The sequence below is a fragment of the Crocuta crocuta genome, unplaced genomic scaffold, assembly GCF_008692635.1.
Source record: "Crocuta crocuta isolate KB4526 unplaced genomic scaffold, BGI_CrCroc_1.0 scaffold68, whole genome shotgun sequence".
Lineage (NCBI taxonomy): Eukaryota > Metazoa > Chordata > Mammalia > Carnivora > Hyaenidae > Crocuta > Crocuta crocuta.
Genome location: NW_027532426.1, coordinates 1,626,190 through 1,646,112, shown reverse-complemented (window position 1 = coordinate 1,646,112; position 19,923 = coordinate 1,626,190). Strand labels below are relative to the sequence as shown.

The following is a 19,923-nucleotide window of genomic DNA, read 5'->3' as shown; positions in this document are numbered from 1 at the left end:
CACAGACCGCAATCTGGTAATGCCTTAGTGGATATATGGACTTCTGCCTTCCTTTTCTCCAGCTTTGTTTCTCTTTACCAGCCTTGGAACAATGGCTCACACTGCTACAATTTGAGCGGAAAAAAGCATCTTTTTGAAAGGACAGAGGAGCGTAGTTTCTGTGCATCAGCCTGTACTCCACCTCAACATAATAATCTGGATCCTAATATTTGCATTTCAGATCTGAGACAAGTCACTTACCCTTTTAGGGTCTTAGTGTCTGTTTGTAAGAGGGTTGTTTTTGTTCTGAATTCCCTTTTTTAAAAATATATTTTTTAAAGTTTTTATTTATTTTTGAGAGAGAGAGAGAGACAGTGGGGGAGGAGCAAGGAGGTGGACAGAGTATCTGAAGTGGGCTCTGTGTGGACAGCAGAGAGCCCGACTGGGGCTCAAACCCATGAACTGTGAGATCCTGACCTGAGCTGAAAGCAGATGCTTAATTGACTGAGCCACCTAGGTGCCCCTGACTTCCCTTTCCTAGATTTAACTTTCTTTTAGTCCCTTAAGGTTACATAAGTATGTACGTGTATGAGATAGAATACTGTTTGGTCATCTTACATTCTCAGTGAGGCTTTCTAGGCCTCCCTTTCTCTGTCTTCCCCCTTCTGCTGAGAGAGATGTGGAGAGCCTCATGAGCCACATTGTGTCCCTTGGCTGCATGGCTGCAAGGTAACATTTCTGTCCAGTGTTTGGCTGCTGAGGACATGTTCAAAGCATTAAGGTCCCTTTCTTTCATGGACAATGCCCAGAGAATCCCTTGTTAGGAAGAGACCCTGATATAAGAATGACATAAATATGACGTGACATAAACAAAGACATAATGCAGCTGGTATAAAGTTTTATTGGCTACAAAACAAATACACAGGATGGCAATCTGAAGATTATAGTAGGAAAGTAGAGCTTTATGCTCATGAACTCATACTGTGATTCAGAAAGTGCAGCAATATATTAAGATCATTACGGAGTAACTTGTGACATTGTTCCAGAGGAAAAAAAAGTTTCTGAGTTTGATAACTCCAAGGATACCACTTAGGACTCACCCATCATATCTGGGCAAAGATTTCTATTGGGGAAGAGTAGCTCTTACAATAGGCAGAAATTTTCATTGGCTTTATGCATACTTTTGGATCTCATTCACTTGAGAAAGAATTATTCTTCCATTGATGCTCTCCTGTGTGATGGCCTTGATCTTTGGAGCTGCAGATGCTGAGGAAAAAAGCAATGGAGAGGTCACTATCACACTCCTGCCACCATATGAAATACTTATTTCTATTTCCCTGCTCTTAGTACCTGAAGCTTCTCCATCCCTTCCAACATGATCTCTCAGCAATATGGCAGGCTCTGTTAGGGGAAAGAGATCTCGCCAAGGAAGGGTTTTTCATCCCACCCTCCAGGAAACAAGAGTGTGTGAATAGTGTCATCTTCTAGAGGCCAAGACTTTCATCCTAGTGCTTGATAAAGAATCTAGTCCCTGACTACACATCTTGGAGGAGACCTTCCTGCTTATGTGGGCTTTGTTTCACTTGTACCACAGATTCTATGAGCTAACAGTGCATTAAGTGCCATTCTGAGCACCTCGTTTAAAGATCTAGAAAGCATGAGGGATGGATGAGAAGCTAGGGATGTTTACCATGGCCACTGTTTTCAAAGTTATGATTTATTTGAATATGTGCTTTGTTGGCATGGTGGGAAACTGATTCTAGACCAAAGGAAAGACTTGAAATTAATAAAGACACAAGGAAAACTTTGTTAAAAATCAAAACTCTCCAAGAGTAGATTGGGCCACTCCATCAAGGAATGAATTCCCGCCCCTGGACATGGGTAAGGAGAGACTGAAGGACCATCTGTCGATATCTTGCAAAGTGGTATCCAGCTGCCCATGATGGTGCCTGGAACCCTGACTCTCTGAATGTCTAATACCTTAGAACACTTTTACCACAAATTGATCAGAAAAGTGCCACTTGTCTCAGACTGTGGTTTCTTAGAACTTTTCTGTGAGATGTTAAAAGGCAATTTGAGAAAATAGGGTTCCCAGGTCAAAGATAATTGGCAACACCAAATTAAGTAAAGTAAAACTTTTGTTGTTTTTTTTCTCTTTCCTATTCCTTTTCTCCCCACAACAGTATCTGTTCCATGTTTAAAGTACTGAAATGCATGGCTATTCATTAAGAGTATAGAGGTACACAATAGCTAAAACATGGAAAGAGCCTAAGTGTCCATCAACAGATGAATGGATCAAGAAGATGTGGTTTATCTATACCATGGAATACTACATGGCAATGAGAAACAATGAAATCTGGCCATGTGTAGCAACATGGATGGACCTTGAGGGTGTTATGCTGAGCGAAATAAGTCAGGCAGAGAAGGACAAATATCATATGTTTGCACGTATAGGAGGATTAGGAGGAACTTGACGGAGGAACAAGGGGGAGAAGAAGGGCGGAAATGGTGGGGGAAAGGGAGAGAGGCAAACCATGAGAGACTCTTGAATGCTGACAAAAACTGAGGACTGATGGATGTGGGGGGGAGGGGGGATGGGCATGGAGGAGGACACTTGTGGGGATGAGCACTGAGTGTTATGTGGAAACTAATTTGACAATAAACTATTTGTAAAAAAAAAAAAAAAACAGTATAGTGATACATAGTATCCCCAACCATTTCTGGCCATGGAACACGTCTTTCCTAATATGCAATGAGAGTATCACGGAATACTGGTGTTCAACAGAATACGGTTTGGGAAATTATGTGAAATCATTTCTCTTAATTTCCTAGGAGTTTAGTAAATAGACTCTATAACTTAACAGAGATACAATAATATGAATGATTGTTGCTATCTACTTTACTGCTGGCAGAGAACTTGCATATATATTATTGAATACAATACTGAAAGCTCTCTGTTTTTCTCTGTTATCTACTTTAATTAAAAAATTCTTGGCCATTTGGGAGTAAAATAAAAATTGAACATAAGATATTTGGGAGTACACTAAGGATTATGACTGCTATAGAATTAATAAATGTGCTGACCCATTTTTAGAAAGAAAATTCAAACAATGAAAATATTTTTTACCTTTCACACTTGACTTTGATTCTTCCATTGTCCTATAAAAATGATAAGAGTTACAGCTCTTTTTAGCGTCAACAACAATCATAAAAACTCCTTCAGGTGAACTAACTTCCTTTGCCTGCTTGTAAATTCATAGCTCTTTAATGAGGGTAATTGTCTGAGCTCTGTAGTCTCAAGGCCATGAGTTCATGGGAAAACCTTCCTGGATCCAGAAGAAAGTGAGTACCGCCTCCCACAGACCCTCGGGTCTAGGCAAGTCTATCAAACCACCTCTATCCTTTCAGCTGGCTGCAGGCTTTGCCTCCACTGAGATCCTTTCCAGAGTCTGGGTTTGAAGCTTAGAACCAGAAGGTTTGGTCTGATAGTATTTTATTTATATATTTTTATTTATTTTATTTTTTGGAGTTTGTTTATTTAAGCAAGCAATCTCTACACCCAAAGTGGGGCTCGAACTTATGACTACGAGATCAAGAGCCACATGCTTTAATGACAGAGCCAGCTAGGTGCCCCTATTTATATATTTAAAAAAATTTCTGGGGCTCCTGGGTGGCTCAGTTGGTTAAGTGTCCAACTCTTGATTTCAGCTCAGGTCATGATCTCACAGTTTTGAGTTTGAGCCCCGCATCGGACTCTGCTGACAGTGCAGAATCTGCTTGGGATTCTCTCTCTCCCTCTCTCTCTGTCCCTCCCCTGCTCATTCTCTCTCTCTCTCTCTCTGTCTCAAAATAAATAAATAAACATTAAACATTTTTTCTAACCCTTTCTCTTGGGTTATAGAATATATGTGCCCTCCTTTTTTTTTTTCTGGACAATTATTGTCATTTCATAAGTTGGTTAGAAGTACCAGATTAAAGAATCTAGACTTCTCAATATCTTATGAATCTTTTCCTGCTGTCAGGCTAAAATAGTCCCCCAACATTCCTTCCTTCCTTCCTTTATTTATTTAGAAACCAAATTATGTATATTTCCAGTGGGAAACGCTGTAGTCAAGCCTTCCTAGTTGTTTCTTTTTTCTAAGTTTGTTTATTTATTTATTTATTTATTTTGAGAGAGAGCAAGAGAGACAGAGAGAGGGAGGGGCAGAGAAAGATGAAGAGAGAATCCCAAGCAGACTCTGAGCAGTCAGCGCAGGACTGCAGCTCCCCTGTGGGGCTTGAACTCATGAGCTCTGAGATCATGACCTGAGCCTAAATCAAGAGTCGGATGCTTAACCTCCTGAGCCACCCAGCTGCCCCACTAGTTGTTTCTTTCTGGAGATCTTAATATATTATTTTAATGATGGACCTCAAATCTTAGTGCCTTGGGAATAAGAACTGATTGATTCACATATGCTACTTAAATACAACCTGAGCCAAATATCCAGAAGAAATTAATTATAAACCTTTCTTTCTCTGGAGCGATGCTTGCTCATGGGCATAACAGGTATAAAGTCTATTAATACACACACAGAAACTCCATGCCCTTTTCATCCTCCTCCCTGCCTGCCTTTGCCTTACCCCTCACTCTCTCCCTCCAGAAGCCGGTGGTAGGTGGCGATTTCCTTCTCCAGGTGGGTCTTGATGCCCAGGAGAACCTTGTATTCGTTGTTCTGACGCTCCAGGTCATGGCGTAGCTGCCTCAGTTCATCCTCGTAGTGGGAGATGACGTGTTGCATGTCCTGGAGCTGGCAGGAGAACCGGGCCTGGGTCTCTGACAGCATGTTCTCCAGAGCAGATTTCTGAAAGAGGAAGCGAGGGTTCTTGCACTAACTGACTGATGGCTTGATAGACTGAGTAGTTAGAACACACCGACCACCCTGCTAGGTGTCTCCATGGCTGCTGGGGGTGCGAAGGTAGGCAGCTGGTGGACTCCCAGGGTTGGGGCTTGGGCAGTGGGGAGTGGACTGGAGTCAGGACTTCTGAAGCCCATTTCTTGGTGGCAGAGAGCTCTTGGCAACTTGGCCGCATTCCTGTAGTGTTTAGTGTGTGTGCTCTTCCTTGGGGGTTGGGCATATGCCACCTTGCCCTGATCTGTTCCTTGCCTCCTCATGCGTACATTTTATCTCTGGCTGAATGGAAACCTCCTGGGGAAATAGCGACTGGGACCCCTGTCTCTTTGTATCTTCAGTAGGGGCATCAGATAAAATAGAGGGCGCCTAGTTATATTTGAATTTCAGATGAGTGATGACTAAGTTTTTAGTACATGTATATCTTAAAAATTGCCCCAATATTGCATGGGATATACTTATACTAAGAAACAAGATAAAACAGAAAGCCCCCCAACTTTGCTGTGTATCCAAAATTCAAACTTTTTGTTTTTTATTTTCGGGAGAGTGCAAGCAGGGGAGGGGCAGAGAGAGGGGGACAGAGGATCCAAAGCAGGCTCTGCGCTGACAGGCTGATAGCAGCGAGCCCCATGTGGGGCTTGAACTCATGAACTGAGGGATTATGACCTGAGCTGAGATGCTCAACCGACTGAGCCAGCCAGGTGCCCCCGAAATTCATATTTAATGGGATGTCCTGTATTTTAATTTTGGTCAGTGTGGAAACTGTACTCCCAAGCCATACTTCTTGATTATGACAATGGCAACAGATTGTCATTTTTTTTTTTCAAGGCCCTTCTCTTATCTACTGCTGTTCCTTTTATCTATCTGTCTGTCTGTCTATCTATCTATTTACTTATTTGTTTTTGCATTTTATTATTTTTAATTTTTTTCTTAAATAGTTTATTGTCAAGTTGGTTTACACGTAATACCCAGTGCTTATCCCCACAAGTGCCCTCCTCCATGCCCATCACCCTCCTTCCCTGCCCCCCCCATCAGCCCTCAGTTTGTTCTCGGCATTCAAGAGTCTCTCATGGTTTGCCTCCCTCCTTCTCCCCCACTGTTTTTCCCCTTCTCCTCCACAGTCCTCCGTTAAGTTCCTCCTAATCCTCCTATACGTGCAAACATATGGTAGCTGTCCTCTGCCTGACTTATTTCGCTCAGCATAACACCCTCAAGTTCCATCCATATTGCTACACATGGCCAGATTTCATTCTTTCTCATTGCCATGTAGTATTCCATGGTATAGATAAACCACATCTTCTTGATCCATTCGTCCGTTGATGGACACTTAGGCTCTTTCCATGTTTTGGCTATTGTGGAGAGTGCTGCTATGAACATTGGGGTACATGTGCTCCTATGCCTCAGCATTTCTATATCCCTTGGGTAAATTCCTAGCAGTGCTATTGCTGGGTCATAGGGGAGTTCTATTGTTAGTTTCCTGAGGAACCTCCACACTGTTTTCCAGAGGGGTTGCACCAGTTTACATTCCCAACAGCAGTATAGGAGGCTGCCCATTTCTCCACATTCTCGCCAGCATCTAGAGTCTCCTGATTTGTTCATTTTAGCCACTTTGACTGGCCTGAGGTGGTATCTAAGTGTGGTTTTGATTTGTATTTCCCTGATGATGAGGGACGCTGAGCATCATTTCATGTGTCTGTTGGCCATCTGGATGTTCTCTTTGGAGAAGTGTCTGTTCATGTCTTCTGCCCATTTCTTCACTGGATTATTTGTTTTTTGGGTGTGGAGTTTGGGGAGTTCCTTATAGATTTTGGATGCTAGCCCTTTATCTGATACGTCATTTGCAACTATCTTTTCCCATTCCATCAGTTGCCTATTAGTTTTACTAACTGTTTCCTTTGCCATACAGAAGCTTTTTATCTTGATGAAATCCCAATAGTTCATTTTTGCTCTTGATTCCCTTGCCTTTGGGGATGTGTCAAGTAAGAAACTGCTGCGGTTGAGGTCAAGGAGGTTGTTTCCTGCTTTCTCCTCTAGGGTTTTGATGGTTTCCTGTCATTTTTGAGGAAATTCTAAAAGTTGCATGAGGAAATTGCTGTACTAGGATACAGAGAACTGACTTCAAGTCTCCGCTCTGAATTTACCACCTGCTCTTTTGGAGCACAGAATTTTAATCTTCAGGAGAAACCCTGACTGTGCCAGATGCTCTCACTTTATCATGGCTTCTAACTTTCCGGGGGCCCGTCATGCTGCCTGGTCTGCTCCCCTCCCTCTCCTGTTCTCCCAGAGGGCTACTGCCTTCCCTCTCCTGTCTCTCAGCCCAGGGCCTCACTTCCTGTGTTGTTGAGGAAATGAAAGGCTGTCAGGAGAGGATACCCACAGCCTTCCACCATTACTTCAGCCCACATATGTGAATCTGCTTCCAGGTTCTCATTCCTGCCCTGGTACCAGGCTCTCACTCCCCGGCCCCGGCACCAGGCATGAGGTGTCTGTGCTCTAGTCATTTCTGCCTTCCTGCATCATCCGTATTTTCCTCTCGACCAGCTTCTTCCCATCTTTCAAATAGAGTAATTTCTTCCACTTTATAATCGTTCTCTTGAATCTTTATCTACCTTCAGCTGTCATCCAGTTTCTCTGCTCTCCTTCACCTATTGCAAAGCTTCTCGAAGAATTGTCCATATCCGAGGTTCCAAATTCCTCTTGACCTCCCTCCGAGTGTCAAGGCTATGCCTTCTGGCTCCATTGTTACCCCAAAGGCCTCCTCTTCCCTTCCCTCTTCTTCTCTCTTTTTTTCTTCCCTTTGTTCACTCACTACAGCCACATTGGCTTCCTACTGGTCCCCCAACCTGTGTGGACATTTGTGCCTCATGGCTCTCGCAGTTGCTGTTCCCTCTGCCTGGAACCCCCTCTCAATAGCCACATGATGCGCCTCCTTACCACTTGAGCTGTCACCTTAACAGTGAACCCTTTCCTGAGCACCTTGTTTAAAATGGCAGTTCTGTGCTCCAGCCTGCCTGATCTCCTGACCTCCCCCGGCCATGCTTTATTTATTGGCAGCATTTTGATGATCTGTGCATCTGTTGACTGTCACCCCCCCACCCCCAGAATGTCAACTCCTTTATTGTAGAATCCTCAGCACTCAGAACAGTGTCAGATGGTAGAATGCATGAAAATGGATATACATGTCTTGCTGACCTCACAGGGTTGTTGCAAAATAATATATGTCCAAATGTTTTGAAAACTATAAAACACTGTAATTATTTCTGTGCTCATTATTATCACCTTGTCAGTGTACATTTTAAATGTCTGTTCATCACTTATTCTTAAAACATAATAGTAATTTACCATGTTTACCTGCAACAGAATGAACCAATGATTTCTCCTCAAGACCAAGGGCAGAGTAACACTTGGAAATGATACTGATGAATGATTAGAAGATTAGGATAGGCTACGAAGGGAATCAAATGATAGATTTTATTTAATGAATTTTGAGCACCTGTGACACTGCATACAAAGCATTTTACTAAAAACCATGAAAATTCTAGAAATGACTTAGATATAAGAATATATAGTTTATGGGGTGATAAGACATATGCATAGTGAACAGAGCAGTACTTTGGAGTGAGCCAGGCCTGGATTTGCCACCAATTCATGTTGGCAACAGGATTTCTTTTTAGTGGAGTTTTGGGGGGCAGCCTGGTTGTTAAGTGGGGAGCACTGGCAGAGATTATGAGGGTCTACTAGACTGCCGCACGTGCCCCCAAATACCAGGTGGCTTCACTGCTGGCCGTTTACTATCTATGTGGCCTTGGCCAACTTACTTAACTGTTTGGTTTCCTCATCTCTAAAGTGAGAACCTAACCTGCCTGGAAAGGTTAATATGAGGGTTGATGACGGTTAACATAATGAAGCCCATGATATACCATATGGTACAATGTGGCCACATCAGGAAATGAGAGCTCTTATTATCATTCTCATCATGAACAATTTGGATGGAAAGTGGGGAGTGAGAGATGTCCCAGGGGAGTTGGGGAGATGAACCCAGGAGAGAGGTCACAGAAGTTCTGTGGAGGAGGTGGGAACCGGCCCAGGATTTTCTGTAGACTCACCCTGTTGCACTGCGCCTGCAGGTCAATCTCCAGGGCCTGGAAAGTGCGCTTCAGCTCATGGATGTCACTTTGGCTGCTCGGCACAGCTGCTGGACTGGCCACTCCCTGCGCCATGGCTGCTGACTATGAGACAAAGCAAAGGGCAGAGACATTGGCATTGGGGCCACATGGAAATGGAACCTTTGAGAAGTTTGAGCCCCTTTCCTTTACCTGCTCTTTATACCAAGTGTCCAACTCTTGATGCTTCTTCTTTATTATAAACTCATATTCCTGCCTCATATCCTCCAAGATCTTAATTAGATCCTCGCCTGGAGTTGCATCCACCTTCACATTGACCTTGAAGTCGTTTGGCACATGATGTTCTACCATTTCCTGTTTAATAACAGAAAAAAAAAGATGAATTGTCTGTGAGAATCAGAAGGCCAGAAGTGTGTAGATTAGCAACAATTTACAGATTTTTAAAAAATCAGCTTATGTCGTTGTTATTCTTTTACTGATTTGATTTGGTTTCTCAAGTATTACTTGTTGGCAGCAAAACATATATTGTTTTTTTCTATTATAACTCTATAAAATAAAAAATACTATATAGGTAATCAGATGGCCTCTGTGATTACTGACTTAATCCTTGGTTGAAAATGTTTCACAAAGAGTTACACTTACATAGCACATAAAATACTCTTCAGCACACGTTCATGGGTGAAGTGATGGCACAATTCAACAGTTGAGCATTTCAGGTTGTAGGCTAATGCTTTTGGGAAGCAGTTCAGTAACCCAAAGCCAAAAGGTATAAAGACTTTTAATGTCTTGCAAATGCATTATGACTCTATAGGGTTGACCCCATAGGATAGCATAATAACCAAGAAACCTTAGGAAAAGCTTAATTAACAATCATTGTCTAACCAGCTCTTCATAATTGAGGCTCTTTGATGTTCATAAGCAATTTTGTTTGCCTAAAAAGGGGGTTGCTTTCTTTGTATTGCATCAGAGTCTCAGGGACTTTAGATGGAATGTAACCTTTTCAAAGTCAGTTACATGGTTCTGGAAATTAAGATTCTTCATTTTTGTCACTAGTTTTATTGAACTTGGTTAGTGGCAGATTTTCTTTATTCTACTGTCCCCCAATTTGCTGTACATTGGGTCAATGAAGGAAGTTCAATCTCATGCATTTATTCTTATGGTATCATATTAACAAACAAGTCTAGATAATCATTGTATATTAGCAAAATTATTGGCTGATTTATCATTAATTATGATTTTATTTTAGCTATTGGATTTGGCACTGCATAGACAATCTTGAAGCTGGAAAAATTAGATGTTTCTATGCTAGGACTGGAATTCAGATGGTGGTTTTTTTCTGTGGCTATTAAGTCATATGAATGTGCAGATTAAGAGCTGTGCTGGTTACCAAGAGGGTGGTCCTACCTGCTCATGGCGCTTCTTCATGAGAATGAGCTCTTTCCTCATCCCCTCAACCTCCTGTTCCAGATCTGTAGTGATGATGGTCAGATCATCCAAAGTCTTTCGGAGGCCTTCAACTTCAATTTCCAGATCTTTCTTGAAGGAGTGTTCATTTTCGTACCTTTGGTTGGAAGGGAGAGAAGAACAGACCTGTTGTTGGAAGGCCATAGCCTTGTAAGGATTCACCTTAGTTTAGAGGTGAATCTCTTAACCCTCATATGTCTGTTTCATGCAGGTTTTTCTGTGATGGTGACTGTATGGTTACTTGTTTTTTTTTAATTAGAGAAGATGAAATAATAAACAGTCATATGGCAGTTAGATTTAGTTACTGTTAACAATTTGCTTCATCTATACTCTATTTTGTATTTTATTTTATTATTATTTTTTAATGTTTATTTATTTTTGGGAGAGAGATAGACAGACAGACAGAGCATGAGCAGGGGAGGGGCAGAGAGAGAGGGAGACACAGAATCTGAAGCAGGCTCCAGGCTCCGAGCTGTCAGCTCAGAGCCTGATGCGGGGCCAGAACTCACGAACCACGAGATCATGACCTGAGCCCAAGTCAGACACTTAACCGACTCAGCCACTGGGGTGGCACCCCTCTATTTTGTATTTTAAACTAAACTATAGATATTATGACATTTTGCCCCTAAATATTTAGGAATACATCTTTAAAAAAATGTTTAGGAAAACATCTTTAAAAAATGTTTTAATGTTTATTTATTTCTGAGAGATAGACAGAGCATGAGGGGGGTTTGAACTCACAAATCATGAGATCATGACCTGAGCTGAAGTCAGATGCTTAACTGACGGAGTCACCCAGGCACCCCAGGAATACATATTTTAAAAACAGGAATTTTCATTAAGAATGGAGCTAAATGTTATCTAAGTGATGAGCAGACTCTTAACTATGGAGAACAGGTTGATGGTCACTAGAGGGAATGGGGAAATAGGTGATGGGGATTAAGGAAGGCACCTGTCGTGATGAGCACCGGGTGATGTATGGATGTGTCGAATCACTATATCGTACACCCAAAACTAATGTAAAGCTGTATGTTAACTATACTGCAATTAAAATAAAATTTAAAAAATGAAAACAAGAGTTATCTAAATAAGCATAATAACATTATCACAACTGAAGAGCTAATAATAACTCTTTAACATCATCTCATTCTTGGCTCATATTTAAATTTCCCCACGCCAAAAAGTGTATTTTATATCTAGTTTGTTTAAAGTAGGGCCCATTCAAGTATTTTTATTATGCCTTTTTAATTCTATTTTAAAGATGTTTCACATGGCTAATGGTGAGATAAATTAATTCCTTTAGAAAACAAAAACAAGAGGAACCCCCGAAACAAAACAAAGCAAAAATGGCAAATGGCAACTCCCCACAATAGGGTGAAGAAGGAACTTACTTGAGGCCGAAGTCATCCACTGCCATCCTGGCGTTGTCAATGAGAAGAGTGATCTGAGCGTTGGTCTGCTTGCCATCCATGATCTGGAAAACATGTGTCAAGAGTCATTTAAGTCAGGGGTGTCTGGGGGGCTCAGTTGGTTAAGCGTCTGGCTCTTGATTTCAGCTCAGGCCGTGATCGATCTCACAGTTCATGAGTTTGAGCTTCACATAGAGCCTGCCTGGTATTCTCTCTCCCTCTCTCTCTGCTCCTTCCCTGCTCATTCTCTCTTGTTCTCTCTCTCTCTCTCTCTTTCAAAATAAATAAACATAAAAAAAGAGGCATTTAAATCAGATACCCTCCCATGGGAGAAGTAATTTCTGCCCTGTAGTTTCTGGGTACATGACTCGTTAGCATAGGTGATTTCTTTTTCTGGCATTGGAACAGCAAATAATGAAATCAATAAATACTGAGCGCTTACCAGGTACAAAGCATCCAAATGATTTTAAAGTAAGAATATGGTCTGCAGCCACTTCACTGTATTTTTTTTACACTGAGTTTGAAAGGCTAAAATTTAGGCCGCAGTTGGAAAAATGACATTGGAAAGGGAAGGAGAGTCACTGTTCAAAGTGCCTTCTAACTTTCTAGTGCTGCAAACATACCTTAGTGTTGCAGCTCATCCTTGTCTGAAGATGTTAAATGAGGTTTAAGTTCTAATCCTGCCTTTACTGTGAATATTAGTGTGGCTCCCTTAAAGTGCATTAGTTCTTTTAGATGAACATAATTCTTCCTTGTGATAGCATTCATGTTTCTGATCAGTGACACTGAGCAAAGTATCAAAATTATCACTGGTATATATTTATCAAACTAATTTTAAATGAATTCTCTTGAATGCTGAGAAAAAACTGAGGGCAGATGGGGATGGAGGAGAGGGGAAGGGGGGTGATGGGCACGGAGGAGGGCAGTTGTGGGGATGAGCACTGGGTGTTATATGGAAACCAACTTGACAATAAACTAATTTTTAAAAAAAATTCTAAACTCAAAAAAATAAAAATAAAAAATAAATGAATTTTGTAATAGTCACCACATGCCATGATTATTTTTTGTCCAAAGTGACAATAGTCATGCCCATAACTTGCAAGTATGCGTACGTGTTTGTAAGCCATTCCATGATGAGCTATTAGAATATTAACTGAAATAAATTTTTAGCAGCTTAATAAACTTTAGCTGTGTTACAGCCTCTAGTTAAGACTTTCACAGGGGCGCCTGTGTGGCTTAGTCGGTTGAGCGTCCAACTTTGGCTCAGGTCATGATCTTGCAGTTCATGGGTTCGAGCCCCACGTCGGGCTCTGTGCTCATGGCCAGCTCAGAGCCTAGAGGCCGTTTCAGATTCTGTGTCTCCCTCTCTCTGACCCTCCCCTGTTCACACTGTCTCTCTCTCTCAGAAATAAATAAAAAAAATTTAAAAAAGACTTTCACTAGATGTTCATATACTTTTTAACTTTAAAGTGAAAACTGCTGTTGAAGGTTTCTACCTGAGTCATTGTGTGTATGTGTATGATTTGTAAATTCTTCTAGGTAGTTGTGACCAGGGAGGTATTACACAATTAATACATGTCACCATCTTTAGGAAGATTGGGTAGATGATATCTCAGTGTCAAAAGTATAATACGACTTTTGTACCAAGTATTGTGCTGAACTAGGAACTGGTGATTTTCTTTTCACTTCCTGTTACTCACCATTGGCATGACCTCAGGCCAGTCATGCTATCCCCTGGGTTTCAGTTTCAATGTCTGTTAAGTAAAGAGTTTGTACTAGAGCCAGGTGACCTTAGAGGTCCTACCTCTAAACTTCTGTGTTGTAGTTGTAAGCAGAAAATTCTGTGACATTCCCATCATATTTAAACAGATAATTCCTTTATTTAGAAATGATTTCCTTAGGATAAAGTTATACCTCAATACAAAGACACCTTTTAAAAATCTGGTCCTATTCAAAGCTCCACTGGTTGCTTGGAATTTGGTATCATGAATGTACAATAGCAAGATTCAGGGGTGGTGATAACACACCTGGGTCTGGAAGTCAAAGAGCAAGGCCTGACATCCAGCTATAGCACCTACTAACTGAGTGAGCTTGCCAAGTATCAGTTTCTTCATCCATAAAATGACAATAATCATAATAGTAGCCACTTTATCAAAGAGTATGAGAATTAGATTGGAAGTGATTAAAGACAATAATGTCACGACTTACTTAGCATGTTCTGGGCATATTGTAGACACTCTGAAAAATTAGCTGAAATTAAATTAATTTAGAAAAATTTAAAGTGTTGAATTTTTTTTTTATAAGAGAACTTTTGAGAAGACATCCAGATAGCCAACAGACACAGGAAAAGATGCTCAATATCCCTCATCATCAGGAAAATGCAAATCAAAACCACAATAAGATAATACCTCACACCAATCAGAATTGGCTTGTATCAAAAAGACAAGATATAATACGTGTTGGAGAGGATGTGGGGAAAAGGGAACCCTCATGTTCTGTTGGTGGGAATGTAAATTAGTGCAGACACAGTGGAAAACAGTATGGAGGTTCCTCCAAAATTAGAAATAGAAGTTCTATATGACCCAGTAATTCCACTTCTGGATATTTCCCCCTCATCCCCCCCCCCACACACACGCACACACACACTAATTTGAAAAGATGTATGCACCTCTGTGTCCACTGCAGCATTATTTATAGTAGCCAAGAACCGACCTAAGTTTCCATTGATACGCGAGTAGATACAGAAGATGTGCTAGATATATACAACAGAATACTACTAAACAATAAAAAGAATATCATCTGTGACGATATGGATGGACCTAGGGGGTATATGCTAGGTGAAATAAGTCAGACAGGAAAATACCATAGACGTAAGAAAGAAGTCAGAAAGACAAATACTGTATGATTTCACTTATATAGGGAATCTAAAATACAACAAATAAAGAAATAAAGAATAAAGAAAACAAACCGAACTAGACTCATAAATGCAGGGAACCAACTGGTGGTTTCCAGAGGAGGAGCAGAGGGGAGTGGGTGAAATAGGTAAATGGGATTAAAGGATACAGACTTCCAGTTGTAAAATAAGTAAGTCATGGGAATGAAAAGTACAGCATAGGGAATACAGTTAAAAAGGAAAGAAAGAAAAAAAGCTGGCACTTTTATAACTAGAGCCAATGGCTGCACTGGATAAAGTTCGGGTTCTGTATGTTTTGAGATGCATCCTCAAAGTTCTGCTGTTAGTGCTGGGAGATAGCCAGGCTCCTGCCCTGCCTAACTTCTTTCTTCCAATGGATTCCAAACGCTACTATGACTACTTCCTTTGCTCCAAAAAAAGGATCCTGTAGATATTTCTTGTCTCCCCTCTGTAGTGCTGCTTAGGGACTCATACCTAAATCAGTGCTTTTCCTTCCAAGCTCTTTACTTCTTGCGTTATCTAAACTCATAGGAAATGAAAAGTAGCTCCATCCACAAGGGTCTGGGGACCCCTTTGGTTACTGAGGTATTGATTGACATCCAGAGAAACCAAACACTATTCCCCCCATGGAATCAGAAAATCCAAAATGCCGTCTGGGGGCTTATTTAGCTCTTCTGGGTTAAACTGATACTTTATCTGTTGCAACCCCCACGTCAAGAGTCTGATTCCCTCAGCCAGCATCCTTCTCAGAGTACATGAATGGTAGGTTCTGAAATGCACTTGATCTCGGGCTTGCTCGCTTATTTATTTATTTATTTATTTAAATTTATTTGTTTAAATTCAAGTTAGTTGATGTACAGTGTAGTGTTGGTTTCAGGAGTAGAATCCAGTGATTCATCACTTACGTATAACACCCAGTGCTCGTCTCAACAAGTGCCCTCTATAATGCCCAACCCCATTTAGCCCATCCCCCCACCCAACAGCCCTCCAGCAACCCTCAGTTTGTTCTCTGTATTTAAGAGTCTCTTATGGTTTGCCTCCCTTTCTGTTTTTATCTTATTTTTCCTTCCATAGAGCACACTTAAATACCAAAACTATTTCCCCAATTCATGCTTACTTGATGCAATTTTATGATACAGCCACTCTGAGACATCCTTCATGGCGATGAATGGATGACGAGGCTGGGTTGAGAAATAATATGTGAAGCATTGGTTTTGCATTGTGTGTTGTAGTTAATCACCTGGATTCTCCCCCAAGGCTCTGAGTTCATTCTTTTAAAAGGATCTAGTTGGTGTATTAATACAGCATTGCTGCTTCAGGGTGTGTAATCTCATCCCAGGAAGAGGAAGATAGAATTTTTTATTGTAAACAAAAAGGCCAAATAGAGTACTAATGAGAGCCATTCTAAAATACACATATCCTTATGGCTATATCTAACTCGATGTTTCAAAAGGATTGGATTAATTTTCGAGTTCATTTTTAAAAGGCTTTTTCAAAAATTGTTTTTAATGTTTATTTTTGAAAGAGAGAGAGAGAAAGGGAGAGAGAGAGAGAGAGCATGCAGGGGGCGGGGCAGAGAGAGAGGAGACAGAATCCGAAGCAGGCTCCAGGCTCTCAGCTGTCAGCACAGAGCCTGACGCAGGGCTTGAACTCACGAACTGTGAGATCATGACCTGAACCTAAGTTGGACACTTAACTGACTGAGCCACCCAGGTGCTCCTAAAAGACTTTTTGAGTAACATTTAAGATCCCTGAGGTGGGGCCGGAAGAGTACCATATCTACTGATAGCATTTCATCAGGCCCTGGGAAGGGTTCAGCCCCTGGTTGTTGTGGGCTATTATATTCTTTGGGCCTCTGTTTTCTCACCTGCAACCGGGGAAGACTGGGACGGACAGAACAACCTCAGCGTCAAAGAATTATTTTCTTCAAACATGAACAAAATACAACTGAAGTAAGAAATCCAGAAAAGAGTGGAATTCAAACCTGAATTTAATTTATAACCCAGAATTTTAAAGTCAGAACCCAGAATCCTGGGCCGCCTGGAGAGTGGACAAGCCACCTACTTCTTTTCTCGATTCTGTTCCAAAGAATTTGGGCAGCCATGCAGTCTCAGTCTCCTCATCTGTAAATTGGGGTGAAAATACCTGCTTCACAAAATGAGACGTGTATAGAATATGTTTTGTATGACTAACAATGCCATTGTAATGCATTATCTTTATTAATAAGCAGTACCATTTTTGCATTATATAGGCAAGGTGAGCACCATGCTGTATGGGAACTATGAGGCCATTAGAAACAGATCTGGGTTGAAATCCAACTTCTGCCTCTTGCTGGTGGCTTTCTGTGGCTGCTTCACTACTCTGAGCTTCAGTCTCTTTACAGGGTCATTGTAAGAATTGAATCAGGTAATACCAAATGTTTCCATCAGTGCGGAGAGCTCTCAGATGGTGCTGATATGTGTATTAAAATATCCAACATGGCGGCTGGCATATAATAAGCGCTTAATACATGTTTTCCTCCCTCTTCCCTGCTCCCTCCTCCTTTCTACTGTCCGTTAGTGAATTATTTCTAACATGAGGTCTGACCTCACGTTTCTTTTGGGAGTTATGTTCTCAGCTGTCCATTTGCAAAAATCTTTTATATTCTCCATTCTAAAACCAAAGCAGCTTTTATTAGTTAAAAAAAAGTATCATGAGGTTTGTTGAGTCATCTTGTTTTTTTTTGTGAAGACAGCCATGTACTATATAGTTAAGGTAATTACACAGTCAGTTATTAGGTTGATTATTCAATAATTAGGGTTCATTATGAGGACAGATTTATATTATCTTGATTGGTCTTTCCTACATTCAAGTAAGGACGACCAAGGGTTGAAAAATAACACTGAATGATATTGGAAACCTTGATGCCCTTTCTAGGATGGGTTAAATTATGATCTTATGGGAAATTTTCTGGGACTGCTTTACATAAGAGAGAAGTTACATAGCTTTAAAAAATTATCTTATGGGACGCCTGGGTGGCTCAATCAGTGAAACGTCCGACTGTTCGTTTCAGGTTAGGTCATGATCTCACGGTTTTGTGGGTTTGAACCCTGCATCAGGCTCTGTGCTGGCAGTGCGGAGTCTGCTTGGGATTCTTGCTCTCTCCCTCTCTCTCTGCCCCTCCCCCACTTGTGCTCCCTCTTTCTCAAAATTTAAAAAAAAAACTTAAAAAAATCTTATGGGGTGACTGGATTCCCTCCACTTCTAACCAATGTTATGAGATGTTCCAGAAGGCATAAGCCTAGCTTTCTAGACGTTTGGTTGATTTTTTTATTTTTATTTTTTAAGAAGTCTCCATTACCCATCCTAACTCTAAGATTCCAAATACTATGCTCATTTTATTATTATTTTTCTAGCAATATGCCCTTTTCAGAACTGTAAGCAGTAAGAACTTAGAGCTTTTAGCAGCTCTTGAGGAAATATCCAGGGATGTGAGAATGATGTCTTGGCTAGTGGAGTGACAGCTTTTCGGTGTGATCTCCAAAATAGCGTAACTCAGCTTTTCTTTCTGTGGGTCATCACGCTGTTGCCAGAACCTTTGAGATGGAGTAGAACTGATGTAGTGAGAAAAGGAATGCTCTCCTGTGCCTTGTGCACTGAGCATGAAGAACGAATACCGGCCCTTGTCGTTACTATAACATCCCTGGATCATAAGTGATAATGAACAGCAACTGGTTACCTCTTGGTACTTTTTGGATTATCTGCATAATTTACATCTAGAAGATGAAATTTACAGAAGAGGCCTTCCCAAGTCCAGAAGGGATAGTAAGAAACTACCCTCAAATATCTTTGCTCACAATGACTTTAAGCTCTTTTGCCATTTTCCTGGAAATTATCTTTTGTATTGATATCTCCTCCCTCAGCTCTCTGGAAACGCAGCCCCATCTCAAGTGCCAGGGTCACACAGGATCTTACCTCCTCCTGCAGCTGGCTGATGTTTTCCTCATACTGGGAGTAATTTTGCTTACTGCCAGGATCTCTCTGCTCATGCCACTTCAGGATGCGACTCTCCAGCTTCTCGTTGGCCTCCTCCAGAGCGCGCACCTTCTCCAGGTAGGAGGCCAGCCGGTCGTTGAGGTCCTGCATCATCTCCTTCCCATTCCCGACTGGGAGGGAATGGCCTCTTCTGGATCCCCAAGACCCTCCAGGAGGCAGGCAGCTTGGCGAGCTGAAGGAAAGGGAGACGCGGACACCCCCGGCACCCCCGTGGACGCTGGGAGTTCGAGGGAAGCTCCCCAGCTGGCCCCAGCTGCCTCCTGTGCCATGGAGGGAGCCTGAGAGGCTCTGGCTAAAGCTGCGGCTGGAGATCATGGTCCCATCTGTGTTTGGTGCAGGGCTGGGCTCTGCTCTGCTCCCTGGGGCTGCCGAACTGAGCTGCTCCAGACTGCTCTGGATGCTTTTATGCCCTTTGCTGTGGGAGTTCCCTTCTCTGACAACTGTACCAACAAGATCGTATCATTGTGCAACATGTGTTTCCTCTTGGTCAATCCCGAACATGCCCCCGGGCCTTCACACACATTGTTGTTGTTTAGAGCCACATCGATATACCAGTTTGCTTCTCCCTCCTAGTTGTAACCCAGAGGTGTGGCCCACAACGTTAGGTGGGTTTTAGTCTCGGGTGTCTTACTAATTTTTCCGTGGAGTTTTTCCATCATCCATTTATCTGAAAAGGGTCAGACTGAAGTTTACAAAAAGACTATTTGGTGTAGTAGATTTCCTTTGAAAAAGGAGACATTAATCACACAGACACATGTGCCCCCTCTCCACTGCCCCAAATAAACAAAGCCCAGCTCTAAAGCGAGGGTGGGAGACATTCCCAAGGGAAGAGCCAGATCAGAACTCAGGTCCTAGAATGAAAATACTCGGGCTGAGGGGCGCCTGGGTGGCTCCGTTGGTTAAGCGTCTGACGTTGGCTCAGGTCATGATCTCCCGGTTTGTGGGTTCGAGCCCCGCGTCAGGCTCTGTGCTGACAGCTAGCTCAGAGCCTGGAGCCTGTTTCAGATTCTGTATCTCCCTCTCTCTCTGACCCTCCCCTACTCATGCTGTCTCTCTCTCAGAAATTAAAAAAACATTAAAAATTTTTTTAAAAAATAAGGAAATACTCA

General features: G+C 41.8%; 1 protein-coding gene across 1 annotated transcript; it reads right to left on the bottom strand.

The window, feature by feature from the left end:
* Nucleotides 1-860: 860 nt before the first annotated feature.
* On the bottom strand, nt 861-19,197 carry KRT23 (keratin 23). Its single transcript, XM_077779207.1, has 8 exons — nt 18,734-19,197; nt 11,848-11,930; nt 10,397-10,553; nt 9,185-9,346; nt 8,975-9,097; nt 4,600-4,820; nt 3,107-3,138; nt 861-1,245 (listed from the first exon to the last, which is right to left on the bottom strand). Exons 1-8 carry the CDS (start codon nt 19,127-19,129, stop codon nt 1,151-1,153), a joined length of 1,269 nt encoding a protein of 422 aa, XP_077635333.1. The 5' UTR covers nt 19,130-19,197; the 3' UTR covers nt 861-1,150.
* Between the last annotated feature and the right edge of the window lie 726 nt (nt 19,198-19,923).

Excerpts from the sequence above, each read along its gene's own strand:
- KRT23 (XM_077779207.1), bottom strand. The coding sequence starts at position 19,129 with ATGATCTCCAGCCGCAGCTTTAGCCAGAGCCTCTCAGGCTCCCTCCAT. Across the intron at positions 11,931-18,733 it reads TCAGCCAGCTGCAGGAGGAG|ATCATGGATGGCAAGCAGAC; the intron begins GTAAGATCCTGT and ends CATGTTTTCCAG. Across the intron at positions 4,821-8,974 it reads TGCAGGCGCAGTGCAACAGG|AAATCTGCTCTGGAGAACAT; the intron begins GTGAGTCTACAG and ends TTCCTCTTTCAG.